The sequence below is a fragment of the Bacillus rossius genome, assembly GCF_032445375.1.
Source record: "Bacillus rossius redtenbacheri isolate Brsri chromosome 4 unlocalized genomic scaffold, Brsri_v3 Brsri_v3_scf4_1, whole genome shotgun sequence".
Taxonomy (NCBI): Eukaryota; Metazoa; Arthropoda; class Insecta; order Phasmatodea; family Bacillidae; genus Bacillus; species Bacillus rossius.
The window spans coordinates 20,522,668-20,545,938 of NW_026962010.1; the positions used below are offsets into that span (position 1 = coordinate 20,522,668).

The window sequence follows — 23,271 nt, forward strand, 5'->3', positions numbered from 1 at the left end:
TGCTACTTCGTCATGGCGGCCCGGACACCTATTCGCGGCGCACAGAGGGCCTGTCGGGGCTCGGAGATTGCTCTCTGCCCTTAAGTGCGGAAACTTACATGTGCAGCACATATGAGGGTACTCACCAGCGCAGCTGTTGTTGGTGTATGGTTTTCCGCAGCGGTCGCAGGGCTCCTCCATGGCGATGGTTACGTCAGCTCCCATGTACGTGGCGTGGTTCGTGGCTGTCAGACTCGGACGACGGGTCGCGGTGTCGGTGGCGGGCGCGGACAGATCCGGGAGGGCGCTCCCTTCGCTATCGTCCGAGCAGTCTTGTCCGCATGTCCTCGCACCATGGATGTTTGCGTGGTCGCGGTTGGTGGTGAAATGTGTTGCCTCTGTGATCCTCGGGCGTTCTCGCGCGCGCTTTGCGCACGGGTGGAGGGGTGGTGTCCTGGAGCCTGCGCGCTGCTGGGGTGGGGGGTGCCGTACCTTATTTCTCCGGCGGGTCCCGTTACCCGGCGCCTGTCTGTCTAGTGCTGCGCGCCTGAAGTCCTTATTCGCTACACTGCGAGTTATGTCGTTTTCGCCCGCGTTTTTCACTGGTTTGCGTTGTACGTCTCTAACAAGCTGAATTTTTATCTCATTTGCCTAAAATTTGGTAGCCACACTAGCTGGGCGCCATTTGTCGTCCTACCGGTCCTTGCTACGATGTTGCCATCGCTGAGGGCGCCAACTAGCCTAAGTTTAGACCTTGTGGGCCAGTTCACAGGTAGAGTGGAGATCCTCGGGGTCGTGACATCGCCACGTGGCTGGCAGGGAGCTGGATCGGTAGAGGTGGTGGCCCAGTGCGGGCGGAGCTGCTCAATTACCGGCGGAACTGTTCACTTGCGAGGCGCGACACAGAACTTGCCTAGTCCAGGTCTGAAGCTCGACTGCCGCGTTCCGCATCGCTGCGCGTCACCCGGAGCCGGCTTCCCGCAAAAACGTCCCAAGCGCAGCAGGACTCCTCAAGACCCGAACTATCCCCCCCCCCACCCTGGTGAGGCGACGAGGGAACATAACGACCTGTGCGAGCGAAGGGAGCACTTGGAACGACGTCAATACATACATGGAACTGTGGTGGGTGTCCATGGCTATTCACATTGGGTGAGCACCGGGGTCGGTGTCTCTTTGAAAATCAGGTCCAAAACCAGGGCTTATTAGTACGGTATATTATTAGACACTATTTCTCTTTTATCAGAGCAGTTTCATAACATAGTTTAAAATTTCGTTCTGAAAATCGAACGGTTCGATAGTCGACGTAGCTGCTCCGGCAACGAATTCTAGCTGCAGGTGTGGAAACAACGTCTGATTCGCGTCAAGAAATGAATGTAGCTGAAACAATTTGCGTACCTATATTTTATCATGCTTGCCATTATTTTAAAAGAATTGTACGAAAAAATTTCGTGTCCGAGTTTCGTATTATAAGTTGTTTTTTTTTTTTTTGCAACATGAGAACACATGATGTTGCTCGTTACTGGGGTTAGATATACACATCATTGGCGAGTACCGAAAGACTCGCTCACATCCCTAAGGTGAAAACATTTTATAGTCTTATAACATTTTGTCACCAAGTACATTATTATTTTGTGTGAATTGAATTGAAGTACTGTGTCAATATTGCATGCCCGAGTTATTCTAGAAATCTCTTAAATATAAGGAAACTATAAAAATCAGACTTGCCGTCTTGCTGTCCCCACCACAAAGAGAGAAGGCACACAAACTCACCTTTCAGCGGCCATTAGGTTTCCAAAATATAAATTGTTAGATAACAAGGCTATATATTTTTATTTTAATACATAAACCCTTTTATGATTTTAAATAATAAACAAACCAATTTTATTTTACCTTAAATGTATAAATGTTGGCCTTTTATTTGTAGGTACTGTGCACTGCAATGGACAAAACCATTCATTGATGTAAATACATTTTAAAACACTGGAAGAAAACATATATTGTTAGATTATGGCAAACTGATTATTTTCACACTTGAAGTTAGCAGAGGAAATGAAATGAAATGGTTTAACTTCGAGGTCACAACACATAATGAGTAGCATCAATGATCACTTAGGGCCCCACAGTGTACTTAGCCAAACCTACTGGAAAGAAGATTTGCAACCCCGGTCAGAGCGCTTCCCGCTGACTTGCAGGCAGTGTGCTGTAGGAGGCAGCAGTGTGGAAGTTTTAAGGTTATGTAGAGTGCACTTGAGTATACTAAGCTCGGTCCGACGGCAGACAGTCATTAAATACTGTGGTCCTTTAGTTGGACAAGGGCTGACATCTTCGCTCGATAGGGGAAGTCAGAGAGAGTTTAGTACCTTCTTGTATTGGGACACTGCCTAACATAGGTATTTGTAATTTCTTTATCGGGTTTTTATTGAAATTTTCCTTCGTTAAAGCAGTAGGACACGCATATTTAGATTCGTTGGGGCTGTAAATTATTATTAATAATATTGTTACTGTTGCAGTAACTAAGTTATGGAAAATTACTTTTAACATTTAGTGATTTTAACAGGGTAATTATTTTTTTGGAAATAATTATTAGCTGTATATAACGGTATTAAACTATATAATAACCCTATGTCTTCATGAAGTTAAAACTTCTCTAATAACTTGTAATAATTAACTACTTCTTCTTGGCACCTGAGTTAAGGCTACATTCGTAGAAATGATATGGTTGTCCGTTTTGTAATTACCCAGTGGCGTGCTTCTGTGTATCTTTCTCTAACACTGTATAATCTAATATATATATATATATATATATATATATATATATATATATATATATATATATATATATATATATATATATAAAAGGAGGAAAGCAAAAAGAGACTTTTGTCGCAATTTCCGGGTTTTAATTATTGATTTTTTTGAATTAAGCTCTAAATTCTGAAAAAAATTGGTTCTGTGATTTTTCTTTGTTTAAGTTACAGGCATTTGTATTTTATAAAACGAAAATGGTCGTTTTGAGGAAAAACACACTTAAAAATTCAAAACAACACAGAATCTTTATTTCTTACATTCAAGAAATAATTAAGGTATGAAAAAAAATCTGATAATCTCCTCTTTTAAACAAAATAAAATGATCTCTCATATACTTAAATCTTAAAAATTTAAACTGAGCGTTTGCGATTTTTCTTTGAATGTTCTGGAATGGGTTGAGGGTCACCTGGGTCAGTAGTGCCAGTCCGGTTATCTTGTTCAATTTCCACAGACGGTTGTGGTTGAAGAGAAAACAGGTCTTTGATTCATCCTTGCAATATTCTGGAATGTATTTGAACAGGTACTCTTTACGTTTTCTTGGCATTCCGTCCGGAATTACCTCTGGAAATCCATCAGGACCATTTTCGGTTTTGAATATCTGGTGTACATAATTACTCGTTTCCAGCAATCTCTGTTTTGCTGTGAACTTGGCTTTGTAATCACGACCAAACCTGAAGTGGTTGTTCTGGACGATAAGAGGCACTTTCTTGGCTCCATGGGTGTGAAGAAATTGTAACCAGTCATAAATTTTTATGACATATTCGCCTTTCTCATTTGCAATCATTGCAATGGAATTCACTTGTGTTATGGATGCTGACTGATCAGTGCAGTCGACTAATTCAGACAGAGAAGTTACATTGGTAATCCTGAATTTCTTTTTTTTTTTTTCTTAAGTCCGAAGGCCCAATCGCAGGTAAATTTTGCATGGCTATTTTTTGGTTTTTCTGTTGATATATCCGCCATACCAAGTAGCCCAGTATAATTTTATTCTTATTTTGTCCTACGCAGTTGTCGGCATGGATAAACATAGTTTGCTCGCCCAAGGTATTATTATCCAGGTGTTGATGTAACAGGCTCACAATAAGATTGTAACCTTTTCTTGTACTGGCACTCTTGGGAATCAGGTAGTTAACTTGTTTGTTCGTTGTCTCGTACATGACGCAAAAAAATACAACTTCAAATGACTGACTCAATGAATGGGGAAGCCTTCTTTTCACAGACGAGAGAGCCAAAACCCAAAGTTCATGCTTTTTCCCGTATCTTTAATGTAGCTATCCTAACCAAATCAACCGTCCACAATGTTTTAAAGTATTTATAATGTAGCTAACCTAACCTAATTGACCATTAGTATCCTTTTATCAACACCGCCATATTTATTTACAATTAATAAAAAAAAACCGAAGATGCACGATTGGACGTTTGGCTCTCTCGTCTGTGAAAAGAAGGATTCCCTTCCCCATTGAACGCGTAACGCCAAAGAGATATGTGTACCTTGGAGACAAGCATATCATAAAGCAAAAATATTAGCATACTCCATAGAGATGTGTATAAAATATAAATTGGAAGTGTAACGATAGAAGAGTAAGACGAAATTTGTAATACAGCTACAAGTGTAACAAGTTTAAATTATTAAATCAAAGTGGCGCCTTACGAATAACTATGCTTATAATTACTAAAAAGGCTTATATCTAAGACATTTTTGATATAAACTAAAAACTGTGAAAAATTTTCAGTGCGATGCATCCGAATCGGGCGCTAACATGTGTGGCACAGTCGAGCTGTTTGGTTAAAGGGGAGGGGAACCACTGAGGGATCCAGTGTAATGCCTGGGTGTTTCCCAAATAGACTAAAATTACAAATATATTGTTAATATAATTGATAGGAAACCTTGCAAGTAATGAGATACACACAGATCACATTTGCCAGTAATGTTTACAGTCTTCAGATTTTTGATGTGTAACACCTTAGCTCTCGGTATACAGAATTTGGTGGGAGTGATTTCGTGAATGCGGCGGAAGTAAAGGAACAAAAATGTGTAACAACCACAGTGATTAATCTATGGCTGATGACTGCGAACCAAAGATAACAAAGCCAAAACGAAACTTTATAGTATTAACTGTTTAATGAATTTGAACAAGATGGGCAGTATTTAAATAAAATTCATTGTCCAAAATCCGGTCCAAAGTAGGGATTTAGCATTTTTTTTCTTTTAAATCTTAAAAATGATCGATGGTCGATGTAGCTGCTCCGGCAGCGAATTCTATCGATGGGTACAGGAACCAAGTGTGAATTGACATCCAGAAATGTAGTTTAAAACACAATTGGTTTATATATATCACGCTCTGTATTATTGTAAAAAAATATAAAGTTACATTTCGTGCATGAGGCCCGAGTTTCGTATTTTAAGTGTACTTGCAACATGAAAAAATGAATTGGCTCGGTACCGAAATTATATGTTACACATCTCTGGCGAGTACTAAAAGACTCTCTCACTTTATTTCTTTCAACTTTGGGGTTTGTAAAGTTTCCCTGGGCCCTGGACATGTGACTTGTGTTGCAGGCTCCTCAGCACCTGTCGAAGGCCCCTCGTCGCACGGCACCAAGGTCACGTCCCAGTGCTCCATCGACTTATCTTGCCCGCCGCCCCCCGCGGCATCAGTGGCGAGTCGCTCCGCCACATCGGTCTGCGCGCCGCCGCCCTCCGCGGCGCCCGTCGCCTGTCGCTCTGCATCCTCGGTCTGCGCGCCGCCGCCTTGCCCCGCCCCCTGCCCTCAGGGTGAGTAGGCGCCGTTCCTCTCGTGGCATGTTGCTGTTAGAGTTCACTGCTTTGAACAGGCTCAACCCGTGCAGTTGTTTAATTGTCAGGAGACAGAATGAAGTAGCCATACTGTTCCGCCAAAATGGTGCTTGATAATGTCAGATGACGGTTATTAGTTATGAATGAGTATCTCTGTCGTTAAGAACAGTAACTTTCATAAAATTAAAATAAAAGTAATTTTAATTTTTTCCCTAATGCAAACACTAGATTTCAGCCAATGTTTCGGGCGTCTAACCAATATAGCGCAACAATTAACTGAAGAAGAAAAAAAAAAAGCTTCACAAACTTACCATGAAATCATGCAAATGTGGCCTCTCCCTGGTCGAACCATATTTTCTGTTGCACTGTGTCTTGAGCCCTGAAAAAAAAAGATTATTGGAAACTTCGAGATGAACCGACAGTCAAGGCCTTTTATAACACTGATCTCGGATCGACATAGCATTTTTACGAGACTTTATGTAATTATTTTAATTATACATAAATATAATAGAGTGTTTTTACGAACTATCAGATCTTCCATATCACAATTGTGTAAAATGCTGCTTTTTCTATAGTTACAACTATTGCAGGTACATTTGCTGGATATCAACAGTGAAAGCAATCTTGTGGCATCGCAAGCGAATAATAAGGTTACTTATGTCACTCTCTAACTTCTTTACTGGTAGCAAAGTGTAATTAAGGACAGTCCAGATGAAGTCTTTGCTGATGCATCAAAAACAACACGAAATTTTGTTGTGGCGCTGTCAGGTATTAGGAAAAGTGATGAGGGATGTAGTAACCCAGCCTCACATTATGTTCTGCTTCAGCCACTAGTTCCACGTGACCCTCCGTAATGTAATCTTTCATAAAGTTTTCGTACTGAACCTTGAGATCTGGTTGGCGACAAAATCTCTATTCTAAATTTCTCCATCGCCTTAGTGCTTGAGATTTTGACTCTCCCAGTTTTGGGTCTGTAGTTTTTAATGGCAACTTGACTGTATAGCGACCATCAGCTCCTCTTTCGTGAGTAGTTCTGAAGATATCTTCACACTTAACTTCTTCCGATGTTTCAGGAATAACATATGGAATTTCTTCTAGTTCCCAAAACCTCTTCATGGTATCTTCAGATTCGAGAGATGTTTCCACTGCCCAGGAAAAATATATGTATTAGGCAACTTCGCACTTATCTTGTTTAGGACCAATGTGTCAAGGGTGAACAATCGAGCATCATCGTCGATGGGCTGTATCTGACAAGAGGCAGTTCCTCTCACAGATGTGAGAGACACACTTGAAAGACCCTGAATCAATCGTGAACACTTGTGTCGAGGCAAGCCTAACCTCTGAAGGCACTGGTTTGTAATGCAACTAGCTTATCTTCCCAAATCCAGTAGCACTCGACACTTTACCACTAGCATTTTTAACACCAACAGTTGTTGCTGCCAATAAAGCACATGATGGACCAATACTGGTCAAAGCTGGCATGGAAGGTTGTTCACGAATAGCATCAGTCAACTGCACATCTGTGCTTAACTCATTATTTGTTTCTAAGTTTTAACTGGAAGGTGCTGAGTCGTCAAAATGTAACAAAATATTATGATGTGACCCACAAGTACTGCATTTGGTCGTTGAATAGCAATCCTCTGCCTTATGGAACTGCTGCAGGCAATTTATACAAACCCTCAGCTGTTTTGTAAATTCAAATCGCTGCTTAGGGGAGACTTACACAAATTTGTAACACTGAGACAATGAGTGAGGGTCTGCACACAGCTACATTGCTGAGACATGTTCTTCCTTGAATGACCTATAAATTAATATGTGTAGTGAGACCCCGAAGATCTCCAGTTGGGTTGTTGTTGGCTTGGTTTGAAAACAGCCTTCAGTTTTTGTCCACTCCCCAAAGACTCCAACAACCATTGTCGACCTTCCAAAAAGATGACAAATTGTTCCAGTGTTGGTATCTGTGTCGGGTCTGTTATTGTCAACTCCCAGTCTCGTCTAAGAGTCGAATCCAATTTCCTCTCTAATAGATAGAGTAACAGGGGATCCCAAGTATTCACAGATATGCTGAATACCTTGAGGGCGGCAACATTTTCCTGGATAGCTGATAACAGCTGCACTAGGGTAGATGAATTTCCAGTGACATGGTGCATTGACTAGTGCATTAATGTGGCGATTAATAATGAGCCTCTTATTATTGTATCGCCGTTGGAGAAGCTTCCAGGTGATCTCAAAGTTATTCTCTGTTGGAGGGGCTGTATTAGAGACAAGGTATCGGCTTCCAATGACAGCTTCAGATAAGAGAGTCGTTCCACATTCGTGAGTTGCTTCTGTTTTGCAACTAAGGTCTCAAATAGGTTGGAGAATGTTTGCCATGACTTGATATCACCACTGAATAAAGGCAATTTAATGGCTGGAAGGTGGACTCTCAGTGAGTCATGAGAGGTGGATGATGAAGCATGTGATGTGCTGGGTAGTGGTATCCTTGCAAAGGAATCAAAGATTAACCTTATCTTGTAGCATAAATCATCCATTGTATCCAACTTTTTATTATGCTCCTCTGAATCAAAATCGTGATATGACCTGAACTGGTGGCAATTAGGAGGTAGCCCTCCTCAAAGCCCTTCCGTATTTGATCCACGTCCCTGCAGGTGGCCTCCAATAGCCTCTGTTGAGATGGATCACATGCAGCCTTCTCTGCCAGACTTGACGCTCTTTGCAGACGATTTTCTGACTGCACAAGCCTGAGGTAAACAGCTGAGTTTTTTTTTTTTTTTTTTAGGTTCCTCTGTTCCATTTTGACCTTGAACTTAATCCTCCCTACCGCACCTCCGCCACTTTCCCTTTCTCACGCTTCTTTGTTGCCGCTCGTCGTTCACTAGTTCGCGACCGATTCGTTCAATCGTTCACCCCCCCCCCCCCCTCGGGCTGGTCTTGAAAGTGACCGATGTCCGCGATCCGTTCCCTTGGAGGACAAAGGACTCGCAGCCGGAGAGACACGACAAAGAAAGATAAACAAGGACAAGATAGTGCCACACGCGTTAATTGTTTTATAGACCTTCGAAGCACGCATTCTGTTTTTGCTATGCACTGTAACAAAAGAACGTTTATTGATTCCAAATTGCTTCTTCCACAAAAAAAATATCGTGTCGCACCCTCTCCCGCGCGTGCCATGGACGTCTGCGTGCTTTCTCATCGCAACTGTATCCGAACCTTGGTCCGAACCGACACGCCGTAAATATCACTACGTTCGTAACCGATTCGGCCCGGAGGACCAAAATGTTCCGTGACTGCAGAAGTTAAAGAATTCACCCGAAAATTGGTGAAGTATAGCAGCGCCCAGCACCAAATTTTGTCTAGGCGGCCATCTTAATTTTTACTGTCTTTTGTTGGATACACAAGCTAGGAGAAAGTTTCGTCCGCATCCAAACAACACTACTGCACACAATGAAAAAAAAAAGAAAAAGAAAGAAAACACTGTGACATGTCTAAGCTCCAAGCATAAACAATAAATGAGAAATATATACTCATGATCTTTTTTTAAGTCATTTAACTTTTGATGTATCTGAAATGCCTGTTTTTTTCCCTTCATTTAAATGTTTTGATACGGATTACCACATCTTAAGAATATTTTCAATAATAAAAAAAAAGTTCGTCTGGAAAAAACCTAATCATATTCGATGCCGTACATGCTCTGTTAGAAGCTTCCAACAAAACTGCTAGACAAGCCTTCATGGCATGTGGTATGCACGTTTCTATGGATTAATATAAGTACTTTTATTTATACGAAAAAATATATATTTAAGACAAATTAAGATTCGTATATTTATAGGCTATATTTATAAACTTAGGATCTTTTAAACAGTTTTTTTTGCATACAGTTTCTTCTTGTTAAGTTCAATCTCTATTTACATTTTTGTGTTCTAAATGTAAAAATAAATTTTATGTAGGATTTGTTCATTCAAAATATCAGTTATGAATTTGCACTTTGAGTTTTATAATCACTTTAATACATAAAAAAATTTAATTTGGGAACAAAATAAATAAGTAAATTTATAGAGTAGTGGTTTCTGGGAAATAACATAGATATTTGTCAATAAATATTATTTCAGTTAACTATAATTTTCTGCCGTAATGTTTGTTTAATTAAACTGGTGTACGTTTTATTGGTATGTGCTATTTTTAAAGATAAAGACTGACTTATTCAGTGGTAGGAACACAGGAACGTAGTTTGGCCCGGGGGGGGGGGGATATATAAGATTTACTTTGGCATTTAATAATTATAAATGAGCCGTATTGGTCTTTTAAAATTAATTTAAAACCCTGAAATACGTCTACTTTATTACGAATAAATTCGCATTTTTAACATACTACTAGTTCTGATGGAATGAAAACCCTAAAACTTCAATAAATTGTATGAAAAACTATTTAGAATATGCAGTAAACAACATAATACCTAGTACTGGCAAAATCGCAATTACATTTTAGGAATACGTATCATAATTCTAAACATGTATAATTTTCGCTATTTTAATAAAAAATTTAAAGTTATGAGAAAAAAAGAAAAATTATCATTTCTCATGAACATGCCAACTTTAAAGATTGGAATGACACATGTAGTGCCTTTATATAAGCTTTATATAAGTTTAAAACTATATATACTAACTACCTACATTTTATCTTATGTGGACTTTAAACCTACCTACAACACTACAAGTAATTTTCATCTAAATATTGCCGACATCACATAATATCTCTGTGTGCAAATACAAATGGTCCAGCCAATTGATAGATAATTTTTAATTCACTTCAAATATTCTTAATTTACATTTTTTAAAAATTGGTGCATTCGCGTGAGAAGTGATACTTATTTGGCATCATTTAAAATAGTTTTTAATTGCATGCAAATAATTAATTACAATAGAATAATAAAAGGGCTAGAAAATGATAGTCAACACAGTCAAAAAAGTTCAGTTTAAATTTGAAAAATGAAATAAATAAAATTTTGAGAATAATAAATATATATGACATAATTTGTACTAAATATTATAAGATTCTTAATTTTAAATATTTATTATTGATTATTTAATATTTTAAAAGAAAATAAAAAATAAAATAATAAATTAATTAATTTAATGTAAGTCTATTCATTTTATAAATATTTATTATTTTCTTAATTTAATATTCACTTTTCATTTTTATCAAAAAGTTTTCATTAAATTTGTTCATTTATTTTTATAAATATTTATTATTTATTAAATTTAATAATAAATTTTAAAAATTAACATTTAATTTGATGTTCGATTTTAATTTTTATCACAATTTTTTTATTAAATGTTTTATTAAATTTATTTCTTTATTTTGTAAATATTAAATAACCAATACCTAATAAATATTTAACATTGATAATTTAATAATATTTAGTATTAATTATATTAAATAATAATATTTTAATTTATATCAATAAATAAAACATACGGATAGTTAACCTCAATTATATTGGAGCACTTGAAAAAGTATATAAGCACAATTTTTTTTACTAATATTTACGAATAGTAAATAATATTAATCAAAATATTCAATTTAAAACATTACAGAAAATAATTTATTAGCACATATATAATTCGCACTTGTATGAAAATAAAACACGTGTTGTGAATGTAGAAACTAGTAACATGTGAATAAATATTATAAAAATGAAAACAGTGATCAGAGGCGACGAGCGTGCCAACATGCGCAACTAATAGAGATCCTATTTCTATTTTGTTGGTAGCTTTTTTTCGAAACTTAATGAGCGGTTTAGCGGGCAGCTTCAACTCGTTAATTTTGTGTTACAGTGATGCGCGCGCATCTTAAAATTTCACTCTCATCATTTTTTCATAACGCCCCTAAAGAAGTATAACTTCAAAAAAAGTAAAAAAAAAAAAAAAAAAAACATCTACCGCCGAGTTTTGAACCAGCATATTGACAGCGCAGTATAACCACTGCTCTGACAGAAGGTTACGAGGAAAGTGTGTATTATGTTTGATGTAATGCCAAAATAATGTGTTTTTTTTGTAACCTTGGAATTTACTTTATGTTCATACACGTGGGTCCGCCATCTTCCCGTGAAAATGTCGTTACATGGTGCGTGAGTAGCTTCAACCCATTAATTTTGTGTTACAGTGATGCGTGCGCATCTTAAAATTTTACTCTCATCATTTTTTTCATAACGCGCCTAAAGAAGTATAACTTCAAAAAAAGATCGAAAACAGTTGTTTCACATTTTTCAATAACATTACCAAAACCATCATCGATCGCACTTGATTGGTAAAACATGTTTCGCATAACGCATACTGTAATTGTTTCAATATGAATTGACAAATACTCACAACTTTTCAAAACAATAATCAAAACATCTCAATCCATCCTAAATAAACTACCGTTGTTTTTTTTTAACACCAGGGGCACACTACCATGTCATTCTGATGGGATAAAATTTCTACTTTCTACGAAACCTTCCACAGAAATTCGGACACAATTTAAAAAATCTTCCATGATAACGGCCAGCGCTCTGCAGAACCATCCATACCAGCTGCCATGGAAGACCTTCCAAGGAAACTGCCATTGTGTGACAGAAAACTTAATTTTGTAATAACTTTTAAATAATGTTGTTACCTTTCCCTTAAAAGGAAAGGGATGCAGGACAACTTAAAGGGGCGAAGTAAGGAGAAAATTTTTCAATTCTTTAAACGTTCTAAACTATTTGAATGGGAAATTTCAGGCTTCCGTGCCTTCTTTACGGCACCAGGTATGTAAACATAATATTAGTGAAATTTTAGTCGAAGCAATATTTTAGAGAAAGCACACACTGCAGGTAAACGACCACGCTGCAAAAATAAACTGTACAAATGCGTGGCCGATCATTTCATAAAGCATACCTCAGCATTTTATTAAGTCATATTGCCAGCTGGAAACTTAAACAGTGAATGATTCTTTAACATTTTGATAACTAAAAAACTCACGTAAAACAATATTTACATAAATTTATACTACTAAAAAAAATGATCTATAGCATACGATAAAACAGCTATGCCAGCAACTTAAGAAAACATAGGGCAATTATTAACAAGTTAACATCAAATACTATTTTAACCTGAGAGCCCGACAAACTGCAATATTTACGTTACCATTAAAGTATACATAAAATATTGCGCAACAATGATTATATACAATTTCAAAGCGGTTAATTACAAGTGTATAATATACTAAAGATATATAAAACGTAGCTATTGTGACTGAAAGACGGCCTCAGAATCCGCCGTGGTATGTCTTTATGAGGTTGTCAACACAATACGTGCTTCGTACTATTGAGGTGAAGTCCCGACGAGTCGCTACTCGGGGTTGTCTACGTCCTCTCCCGGGGCGCCACACTCAGCTCGAAGCCTCGTCCGTCGCATGGGATGTCTTCAGCGGCAAGTCTCCTGACGGCGGCCTCGGCTAACCGCGCTGCTTCCAGCTCGCCGCTCGCACATTCTGCAGCTTGGTGACCACACTCGAGCCTTCACACGGCACCTCCCTCTGGTTTCCTTATGCCCCGGCACTGTTTCTACCTATGCAACAACGTCCTTGTGTGGTATTTGCTCGTCAAACAAACGTATTTGCGGCCTGCGGTTTGCAGGCGGGGAGATTTTTGTGAGCAAACACAATTGCTTTCTGATTTATCTGTGTTTACTTTAATGCGCCGAGTCGTGCACCACTGATCAATCTCAGTGAGCGCAACTTGGCTAGCTGTAGGTTGTGGGATCTGCTATATACAGTACAGTATCTATCATCTGCATGACAGCAAAGCTTAACTAGTCCGTGTGCTGGGTGGCAGGTCACTTACATACATGTTAAATAGAACTGGGCCTAGGATAATACCCTGTGGGACCCCTGCTCTAATTTGCTTAAGGTCAGACGTTGCTCCTTCAGTGAACATACTAAGGTTCTGCCTGCTATGTAGGAGAGATAAGTTTGATGTAGCAGTCCGGAAAGCCTGCTTCAAACAGTTTGTAGATTAGCCCCGCAAGAAATACTCTGTCGAAGGCTTTTCTGCGTCTAAAAACGTCGCAACAACATAGTCTTGCACGTTAAATGCGCTTGTTATTTCCTCAGTAAGGCGCACAAGCTGATGTACTGTCGAGTGAGCACTGCGAAAGCCGAACTGTTCACTCGGCAGCAAGTTATGGTCGTGCATGTGCTGATTTAGTCGCTGTAAAATTACACACTCGGCGACTTTCGACACTGTATTTAAGAGGTGTATGGGCCTGTTATTCTGGGGCAGTGTTTTGTTCTTACCAGGCTTGTGGAAGACTATCACTTTCGCTTCTTTCCACTGTGAGGAAAATATATTTAGTCTGAGCATTGCGTTGATGCATTCAGTTAAATAGTTTAGTGCTTCGTCAGGGAGCTGTTCGAGAACGACAGCATACAGGCTGTATGCTGACGTTCCCAGGGCTTTTCACGGCTTCATCCGTTTCATAGCTCGCTTTACTTCTTGTGGCTGTGCGAGCAGAGGATCGGAGGCAGTAGGCTGTCGTAATTTAACGCGTAATTCGTGGTAAATTTGCATTGTAAATTGCCTGTCACATTGTTGCATATTGGGCTGGAAGGCAGCTTCCATGGTGTCATGGAAAGCTTCTGCCTTGTTTTTGGGTTGAAAAAGTATTCCATTGTTGGTTTCGTGCGGCGGTATTTTTTCTGATTTGTTCGTGATTCGCCTCGTTATAGTTCAGATATTACCGTCCTGGATGTTTAGCTGTGCGATTTTCGCTTCCCATTAGCTGTTTTGACATTGGGAAATTTCATCCGAAATAACCGACTGCAGGTCGTTTGCGCAGTCTGTTCTTTTGTGAGATTAAGTCGCGAATGTGCGCTGGCAGTTCGTCGTGTGCTAATCTAACATCCGTTTCTGGGATGCAGTGGTTTATGCCATTCTGGATTTTCGCTGTGAATTCAGTGAATGCTGCTTCTAGATTCTCACTATTTTCGATATTAATTTCGGCCGCATTAGGAAGACTTATAGCTAAGTTATTTATAAATTTTTTCTAGTCGGTATTTTTATAATCCCTAATTTTTCGTGGCGGATTTGAATCCAGGGTCGCGTCATCAAACTCTAAGTGAACTGGGAAGTGGCTGGAAGACAAGTCGTGTATAACCTTGAGCTCGAATCCCTTAAGTACGCGTTTGTTTATGACGATATCTAAAATATCTGGAGACTGATTTAGTCTGCCTGAATCATGTGTGGGCTCTGAGGGAGCATGGACATGGTAATTTTTATTTAATTGGTGGGTGTAGAGGAGCCTACCATTTGCTGTGCTGTGCCTGCAGTTTCACTCTATGTGTTTCGCATTTATGTCTCCCACAGCGAGGAAGCTCAGGGCTGCTCCGAACAGAGCATCCAGATCCACCACACTGAGGGACCTACGCGGAGGAGCACACATTGAAATGATTTTAATTTGCGGTTGGTTTACTGATAAATTAATTTCAACAGCCTCTAAATTCGGAAATTCGGGGAGCTGACATGCAGAAAGCTTTATGCTATTGTGAACTGCTGTGGCTACTCCACTGCCTCTGTTAGTACGGTCGCGCCTATTGATAGTACAATTTAGTATAGTTAATCGATTTGCTGGTTGCAAGTGCGTCTCATTTATAGCAGCATTTTTTAAATTTGTTTCCAGGTGGTGTATTAATTCCTGCAATTTATCTTTAATACCGCGTGCATTCCAGAATAGAAGGGAGTGTAACTAAAAACTATTGGCCGGAGTTGTGTGACAGCTCGAGTCCAGATTAGTTTCTGCCTTTGACTTTGGCAGCAAGAGTTTGTAAGAAGCCCATGGTAGCTTGGATTTTTTCCGTCAGGGGGACAGATTGGTCGCACCATATTACCATGAGTTGGCACATCGGGATAATGGTTGCTGCGAGACTTACGTCTGTATTGAAAGTCTTGGACAGTTCCAGGACTTTCATGAAATCAGCCAAGCCTAATTGCGGGGCTGGATACTCCTGGGGTGCGGGCGGGGCAGTTGGCCGCACTGGGGCCTATCTACTGCCATGGTGTCCACAGGTGCAGGGGCTGCCTGTGGCTGTGTGGGCGCGGGCGTGCGCCCTGCTGGAGCTGCTGGGGCAAACTTGGTTGCCAGCAGTTTGCCCGGGGCAGGCTGCCGCAGGCTGGGGGTGCTTGCCCTGGCTATTGTTGCGGCATGTCGCGTGTTTTTTGAAAGACCTGGGCTGGGGCTGTTTCTTTCCGCGCTGCCAGGGGTTATTCGCCAGTACTGTGTAGTCCAGCTCATTGAAGTTGGGCTCACACTGCTGCTGTAGTGTACAAATACATTTATACAACCGTGCTTAGCCATCAGTATTTATTAAAAACAAATAAATTTAAGATTGGCTGCACAATATAAACAATCAATTCACGGGCTTAAATAATGTAATTTTCACACACTTTATGTACGTTTTATCAAAATTTGAAATGCAAATTCAATATGGAACATGTTAAGTTATATAAACAAAGCCTGCCATCTTCCGTAAAAACAGCAGACACAAATATCAAGCATGATAACCGGCCGCTTCATTGGATCTTATGGAGAAAAAAAAACCACAGACAAGCCTTCTATCAGCTGTTTGAGATCCTGGTTTTCAAACAAAAGACGAGTAAGAGTAAGCTCTCTGTGATATATATGCTCGAAGTTTTTTCACCTATGATATTACACTATATACATTGGTGTGTAGATTTCCAAACAAACCACTTTATTTTAAAACTGATCTAAATATCCGAGTAGGGTCTGTTTACAAAAAAAAAAATTAAGAATACGCTGAGGGTGGATGTGTAGTTCAGTTTCCATATATCGTTTTAAAACGTTATTTTTGCAGGCTTAAAATGCCTAAAACGCGCATTTTAAGAATAATATTCAGACTTGAACAATCTGAAACAGATTCTTGACAGAATTCAAAGGACTTGAATTACACCATTTTCTAAATTTCTCGCCATATGATGTTATGGTTAAGACTCAAATTGTACACTGCAGTTGTCCTATGCACGACGAGAAGATCGTGCTAGTTCACAGCCGTATGCTTAGGCGGATCCCTTAAATTATTAGATCCATCCTCCTCATATCATAATCACAAATGTTCCTGTACCCCTGATATTCAATGTACATTTAATATGAGACACAAACTAAATTGAGAGTCGCCTGTTTCAGAGAGCGTGGCTTCCAAGCATGCGGCCAGGCTCCCAAAGATGGTGAAAGACGTAAGTACTAATGCGGTGTAGGAACCAGTTAATATCTCATTCGTACATTCTCTCTCTTTCATACGGAGATGAATGGTTTTACTAATTTAGAGTTCATAGTTCAAAATATATACGACTTTTTTAATTAAAATTTTCAGTGGGTTTAGAGTTTCAGTAGGTCCTACTAAGCCATTGTAAATTTGGGCGCATATATATGTATTATTCATTTAAATTGTTACAAACCACCTTTTAAATTAAAATATTCAATCAAATATTTCTTAATCCTCAACCACTTTTGAAATTAAATCATATCTCTTGTAAGGTTTGGCTTCACTCACCGTGTTGAAGTTTCGGTTTTTCGCTAATTGAATAATTTTGGGAATAATTATTTTAAAAACTAGATTATAGAAGAAATTGTGTATGGATAACAGCTGCGGAAACCCAAAAATGACCTACTGAGTGAACACAATACAATAAGGAAAAAATTATACTTAGTTATGAATATTTTCCGGACTTTACAAATAGTAGCTATATCTAGCGATAAATTGCTCATATAGTGAAACATGTGAAAAGTTATCCTCAAAAAATTAATGGCATGAAATGCAATAACTTACAATGGTGGGAGATGCCAAGACTATCTCTTTTCCTAAAGTTTTATATATTGTCAAATTAAATGCAGCAGTTATTTTAGTGAAGACTATCAAAGGTGCTTTCCTCTCCTTGTTAAAAAAAAATCCACCAGCACACAGTTGTAACAGTGACACGTCAGTGATTGTAAATCGTAATCCAATGAACCTTGTGAGAATAGTTCGTCTGGCCTCTACATAGCTTTAAGTGTACAGTGGCAAAAAAAAAAACTTTTGGCATAACTGGTATGATCAATCTTCTTCAGTCCGAACATTATAGCTAAATGAGAGTAATGGCTTGAGACGTAGCCGAATTCAAGTAGGCCTTCACTGTTATATACTTTAGATCCCGCATACTTTACTTGCCCTACGCAGATCAGGCGAGTTTGGAAACAGCCTAAGATCCACCTGTAGTGAGGAACTACGAACTGAAGGTGTTATCTGTATGACTCTGCTAACCTTTCAGGCATTAACACGAACTAGACAGCGAAACAAAGCTGGAACATTAGAACATAGAAACCATTGTCAAATTCAATTCAAAAAAGTAAAAATTTTGGAACGATGTGGGTGTATGCATAGATGTGTATTTGAACCCAGATAACCAAAATGGTCAACTTAATCACGTAGATTTTTTGAGTATTCACACTGAAGAACCGAGTGTAGACAACCAGAGAACAATTCATGAGATCGCAGTCTTGCCGCTGGTCCCTATATCTGAGCAGAACCCCCAAAGAAGTAGGAGGTCTGAGCTCTTGGTATCAGGTAGACGAGGTTTCTGAAGCACAAGACTCGGCGGCTGTTTGGCCGGGCTGTTTTGCTCAAAAACTAAGCATGGAAACGCTGATTCACGTCTCCCGCACATAGCACAAATATTGGCTTACGGTTTTCTAATACTGAGCTGTTCATACCAACTGATGTAAATAATACTGTATGAGTTTGTTTTATATATAAATGGTACTCCTATAAAGAAACCTTTTTTTCTTGTAAAAGTTACTGTAGGTAATGCAGGTTCCAAGTCATTTAACATGAAACATTCTTACTCCACAAGTAAGGACAGAAAAAAGTGAGGCAGTGTTTTAGTACTCACCAGTGATGTATAAAACCTAACCTCGGTAACGAGTAAATTGATGTGATCTCATGTTGAAAATAAACTTATAATACGAAACTCGGACACAAAATTTAGTGTATAATTCTTTTAAATAATGCCGAGCATGATAAATGTATGAAAATGGTGTTTTCAAGTACATTTATTGACGCGATTCACTCATGGTATTTGCACCCGCTGCTAGAATTCGCTGCCGGAGCAGCTACATCAACTATCGAAATTCGATTTGCAGTACGAATGGTTAAACTACGGTAAGTATATAATGAAGCAGCTACGATAAAAAGGGAAAAAGACATGAAAAAAATTCTAAACCTCGACTTTGGACCTGATTCTCGACATAGAATTTTATTAAAATACTGCCAACCTTGTTAAAATCCATTAAAAAGTTAACACATTAAGTTTCCCTTCGGCTTTATGAACTTTGACTCCCGCCATCCGCCACAGATGACAGCGCTGTGGTTACACATTTCCATTCCATACGACTTTTGTTTCATTTAAGAAATTTCTCCTACCGAATGCTGTATGCCGAGAGCTAATATATTACACCTAAAATATCGGGTATCCCGGATTCTAACGTATTTTTGAAGTTTTCATTATTTCTTTTTATGACTATAAATTAGAACATAAAGTATTAAATGATAGACTAGATTTAATTTTATAAAGTTTTTTAATATCTACGCACGGTGTAAATCCGGCGATGTTCACGAAAGCTGTATATACGGATGAATCAACTAGGTCCACAATCTTTTCGAGACTTCTGAGACTTCCACAGATGGTGGCACTGTCGTTTAGAATTTCCGTTATAATATACTTCCATTTCGTTCACGAAATTACTCCTGCCAAATGCCGCACACCGAGAGCTAACATGTTCGCATATAAAAAATAATTGAACACATGTATTTTTAAAACAACTTACGTTATTATTAACACCAACTCACTGACATGTGGATTTACAGAAGAAACCTCCAGAGATGCGGCTTCTCGCACTGTTGTTGTTTCAAATGATGGAACGCCTCATCCTGCATCACCCAAAATAACATACTGCCTTCACTGATATATTACAAATTTTATCCCAACTGCCCTATCTTTCACCTTTCTTCTGCCACCGATGTCAAACATAAAATGCATTGGAAGTCGTACAAAGTACTATAAAATTTTATAATCAACAACTCACGAACTACGTTCACCATGACGTAAGTTTCCAAAAGTTTTATTGGCAAACCAACCAATAATTTCTGGAGTCAATACATCTTACTTATACTGTGCAGTTTCGGTGCACGGTCCATCACAGGACAATCAGGATTAGATTCCCGGAGAGGGGGGAAGGACCCGTAATTTTATAAAGTGTAAAATGTGGCAAGAATTGCTGTGAGTCGATAGGTTTTCTCGGGATACTCCTGTTTCTCCACTTATTCATTCAATTAATACTGCATTCTCTTCTTCTTACCCCTCATTTCTAATGAAGAAATATCTAAATGTGAAAAAGGTGGCTAAATGTACATAAAGAAAACTATATATACAAGAAACCATTTACTAGTTAGGATTATGCTAAGTAGCCAACACAGCAGCTAGTTTGCGTACCATTACATCTACACCATCTTTCCGCAGTTCTTTTAATGCAGAAAAGAGTGGCAGAAGCTATCAATGAAGGCAGCGCTCAATGTGTAACTGGCTCAACTTCTCACGGACCTCCTCAACACTGTGCCAAAGATCCCTGAGGGATAGGTCCATGTGCACAACATAACTGCAACACATGCTCATCAACAGCCCGCATGCTGCAGCTGCCTTAGCAGCTAACCCTAGCCTTAGTTGATTCATTACTTTGTCAATCATCGTAAGAGAACTGTCTTGCTGAGCTTGGTTGTGCGCACGTGCGGCAGGTGGAGGAGATGACAGCGAACGTGTCGATGACTGCAAATCAACTGCAACACGCCTACGACAGCTACCGAGACGACTTCCGGAGGCAGATGCAGAGGTGCGACGCGGTCATGAACCGCTTGAAGACCATCGACTACACGTTGCGTCACCTAGGCGAGGTGGAGTACGACCCGAGGCCGGCGACTGATCCCTCTCGGTGCAACCCGCTGCAGCAGTGGCGCACCACCAAGCCCACGAAGGTGGAGTACAGACATGAAGAGCGCGACCTCTGGGGGCGCCCCTGTCCGGCCTACCCGCCGCCTCCCTCGCACCAGCTCGACGACGACGACGACGACGAGTGCGGAACAACGGACTACGTGCTGCCGCCCGAGAAGAAGCTCCCGCAATTGGAGGAGATACATCCGACCGGACTCGACGCCGTGACCATCCAGCGCAAGCCTCTGCTGGACCTCGCATGCCGTCTCAAGGTACTGGCCCTCCACCGCAACACTTTAGGACTGAGTCTCGTCTCGTACCCGGGGCGACACCCACCTGGTTTACAATGCCGATACACCCACCACACGTCTGCCTGCCACATTTTCACACACAGGCCGGTGTGCAGTTATAGTTGTTATTTATGGAGTCTTGGCTTTCAGGCTGGACTTGCTTAGTTGTATTTCAATACAAACACTTCGCACACAGGACATAACTCTGTCTGCTAAATGTGACCATGCTGCTCCAGTCATACATTTTATGCTTCAGAAAACCTTTAGGTGTAAAATAAGTGTGTTATGTATATCATGCATTACAGGTTTTCCCCAACTTTTATTTTATCTGCTTACAGTCATTTACGGATTTGGTAGCAATAAACTATAACTTGATGCAGTTGGGTTTTACAGTAACACTCCCATTCCCATCCCCTCACCCTCTAGGAACAGACCTTCTATTATAAGTAGTTAAATCAGCCACTGGTTAATGTTTATGAAGCCCCAGTTTCGAATGAAGGAATTAAAAGGCTTCCTTAACAGACACACTCTTGTGTCACTATTATGAGGTGCCTGTGGTTGAATGAAACATGCATACAGCACACGCTACTGCTGTCGGAACTACTCTGCGAACAAATCTGTTGCGGTCACCCTGAGCATCTACCTTGTCAGTTCAGTTTCTTTGTCCTCTCCTTGAGGGACTTTGGAGGTTCACATGGCCGAGCAGAACAACTCACTAGTGCCTTGTAAAGTCGACAGTGTCCCAGACAGATCACATCCTTTAATGCCGATGTACACGTGGCTGTTGTGGACATGGAGTAAACCCTCCGCCCCCAGCAAGCCAACACAATTAGCAGGGTCATTGGGGCGTGCGCAATGCTTAAAGGTGCTCTGGTAGCTTGAAGACTATGTGAGGAATTTTCCAAGAACTACCCTAAAATAGAAGTTATGTAGGCTTCATTGCATCATCATATGGTGTTGGTGAATGGAGTGATTACAGTGTTCATGAGTTGTAGTTGTACACCTTGTTTATAAGGTTTGCAATATTAAGATTAGGTATGATGTAAAAATAGACACTAAAATGTCTAAATAAATGACTGATTACAGAGCTGGCAGTGCAAGTAATGATGTGCCATGAGAGACAGTATGATGACTGCACCACGACACCTGATACTAGACCTGGCTGAAGATCGTGCCCAGAACCCCATGGACATGATTTTATTCTAAAACTCATGTGAGCTGCTGCCCGCTAAATGCCTGAGTAATAATATCATTAAAATGATTTTCATTAAAGTTAAGCTCAAATTACTTCATTCTTTAGCTTAACCTACATTTCCATTTTGTTAAAACAATTTTTAAAAATACTTTACACCTTAAGAGTCACTGAAGAGGCGCAGTATTCAGCTTGTCGTTGCAAATGCGAGGAAACATTTCCGCTCCACCTCCACAAACGGTTCTACATTGCAGATGCCACTGCAGTTCCATCTGAGATGACATGAGGGCGATCTTGTTACATCTCTGAATACAAACTGTAGCCTGCTACCCCGTGCCGGGGCGAGCAGCCCACATCCGTCCCTACCAGGACATCCAGTTACAATCATTCTGTTTGAACCCAGCTGACTTTAACTTCACCATGGCTAGTCGCGTAGACACGGTAGAGACGCAAAACTAAAATTAAACACTTGATTATGTGTTGAGTAGATTATTGCAGGGTTCATACTAATTACTTTGTAAGCAAACATTTAAAATTATTCTGACACATAAAAAAAAGATAAATAATAATACACGGAATAAAATACACAAAAAAAAAGACATAAAAATTACAATCCTTACATGGCGCCCGGCCGTAGCGATCACGTTACCTACAACACCAAGGCCTTGCCTTCGCATAAGTCTAGTCTGTACTTGAAGGACGGAAAAAGGGGGGGGGGGGGGGTAGTCCATATCAAAGCTTGCACACCGTCCCAAACCAACTTCTTCTTCCACCAATAAATTAAAGTTTTACTTACAATAATTCTCGCAGTGTAGTAGAAATTTACCAAAACTGTAGCACACGCGGCGCCTCCGTGTACCCGGGGTGTAGACTCGGCGTAGGTGACACATGTAGCCAGTGGCGTAGCCAGGATTTGTGTATGGAGGGTGTTAAGAAGCATGTGCCCCCCCCCCCCCCGTATTAAAGAGGGTGGTCCGGGGGTCCTCCCCCGGGAAAATTTGGATTTTAAGGTGTAAAATAGTGCTATTTTAGCAGTTTTCGGTAATTAAATTTAAATATTGTAATGGTAAAAATTTTATTAATTTTAATATGAAATTTGTTTGAGTGATGAATAAGAAATTAATTAAAGATTTGGTGCTAAGGGGGGGGGGGG

General features: G+C 39.7%; 1 protein-coding gene across 1 annotated transcript in view; it reads left to right on the forward strand.

The window, feature by feature from the left end:
- LOC134541578 (uncharacterized) overlaps nucleotides 1–22,198 on the forward strand; it is a 74,480-nt gene extending 52,282 nt beyond the window's left edge. The window contains exons 3-6 of the mRNA XM_063385104.1: nucleotides 5,348–5,563; nucleotides 16,804–16,853; nucleotides 20,444–20,908; nucleotides 22,013–22,198. Coding sequence (XP_063241174.1) covers nucleotides 5,348–5,563; nucleotides 16,804–16,853; nucleotides 20,444–20,908; nucleotides 22,013–22,030 — 749 coding nt within the window. The 3' untranslated portion in view covers nucleotides 22,031–22,198. The remainder of the gene's footprint in view (nucleotides 1–5,347; nucleotides 5,564–16,803; nucleotides 16,854–20,443; nucleotides 20,909–22,012) is intronic.
- The last annotated feature ends 1,073 nt before the right edge of the window (nucleotides 22,199–23,271 follow it).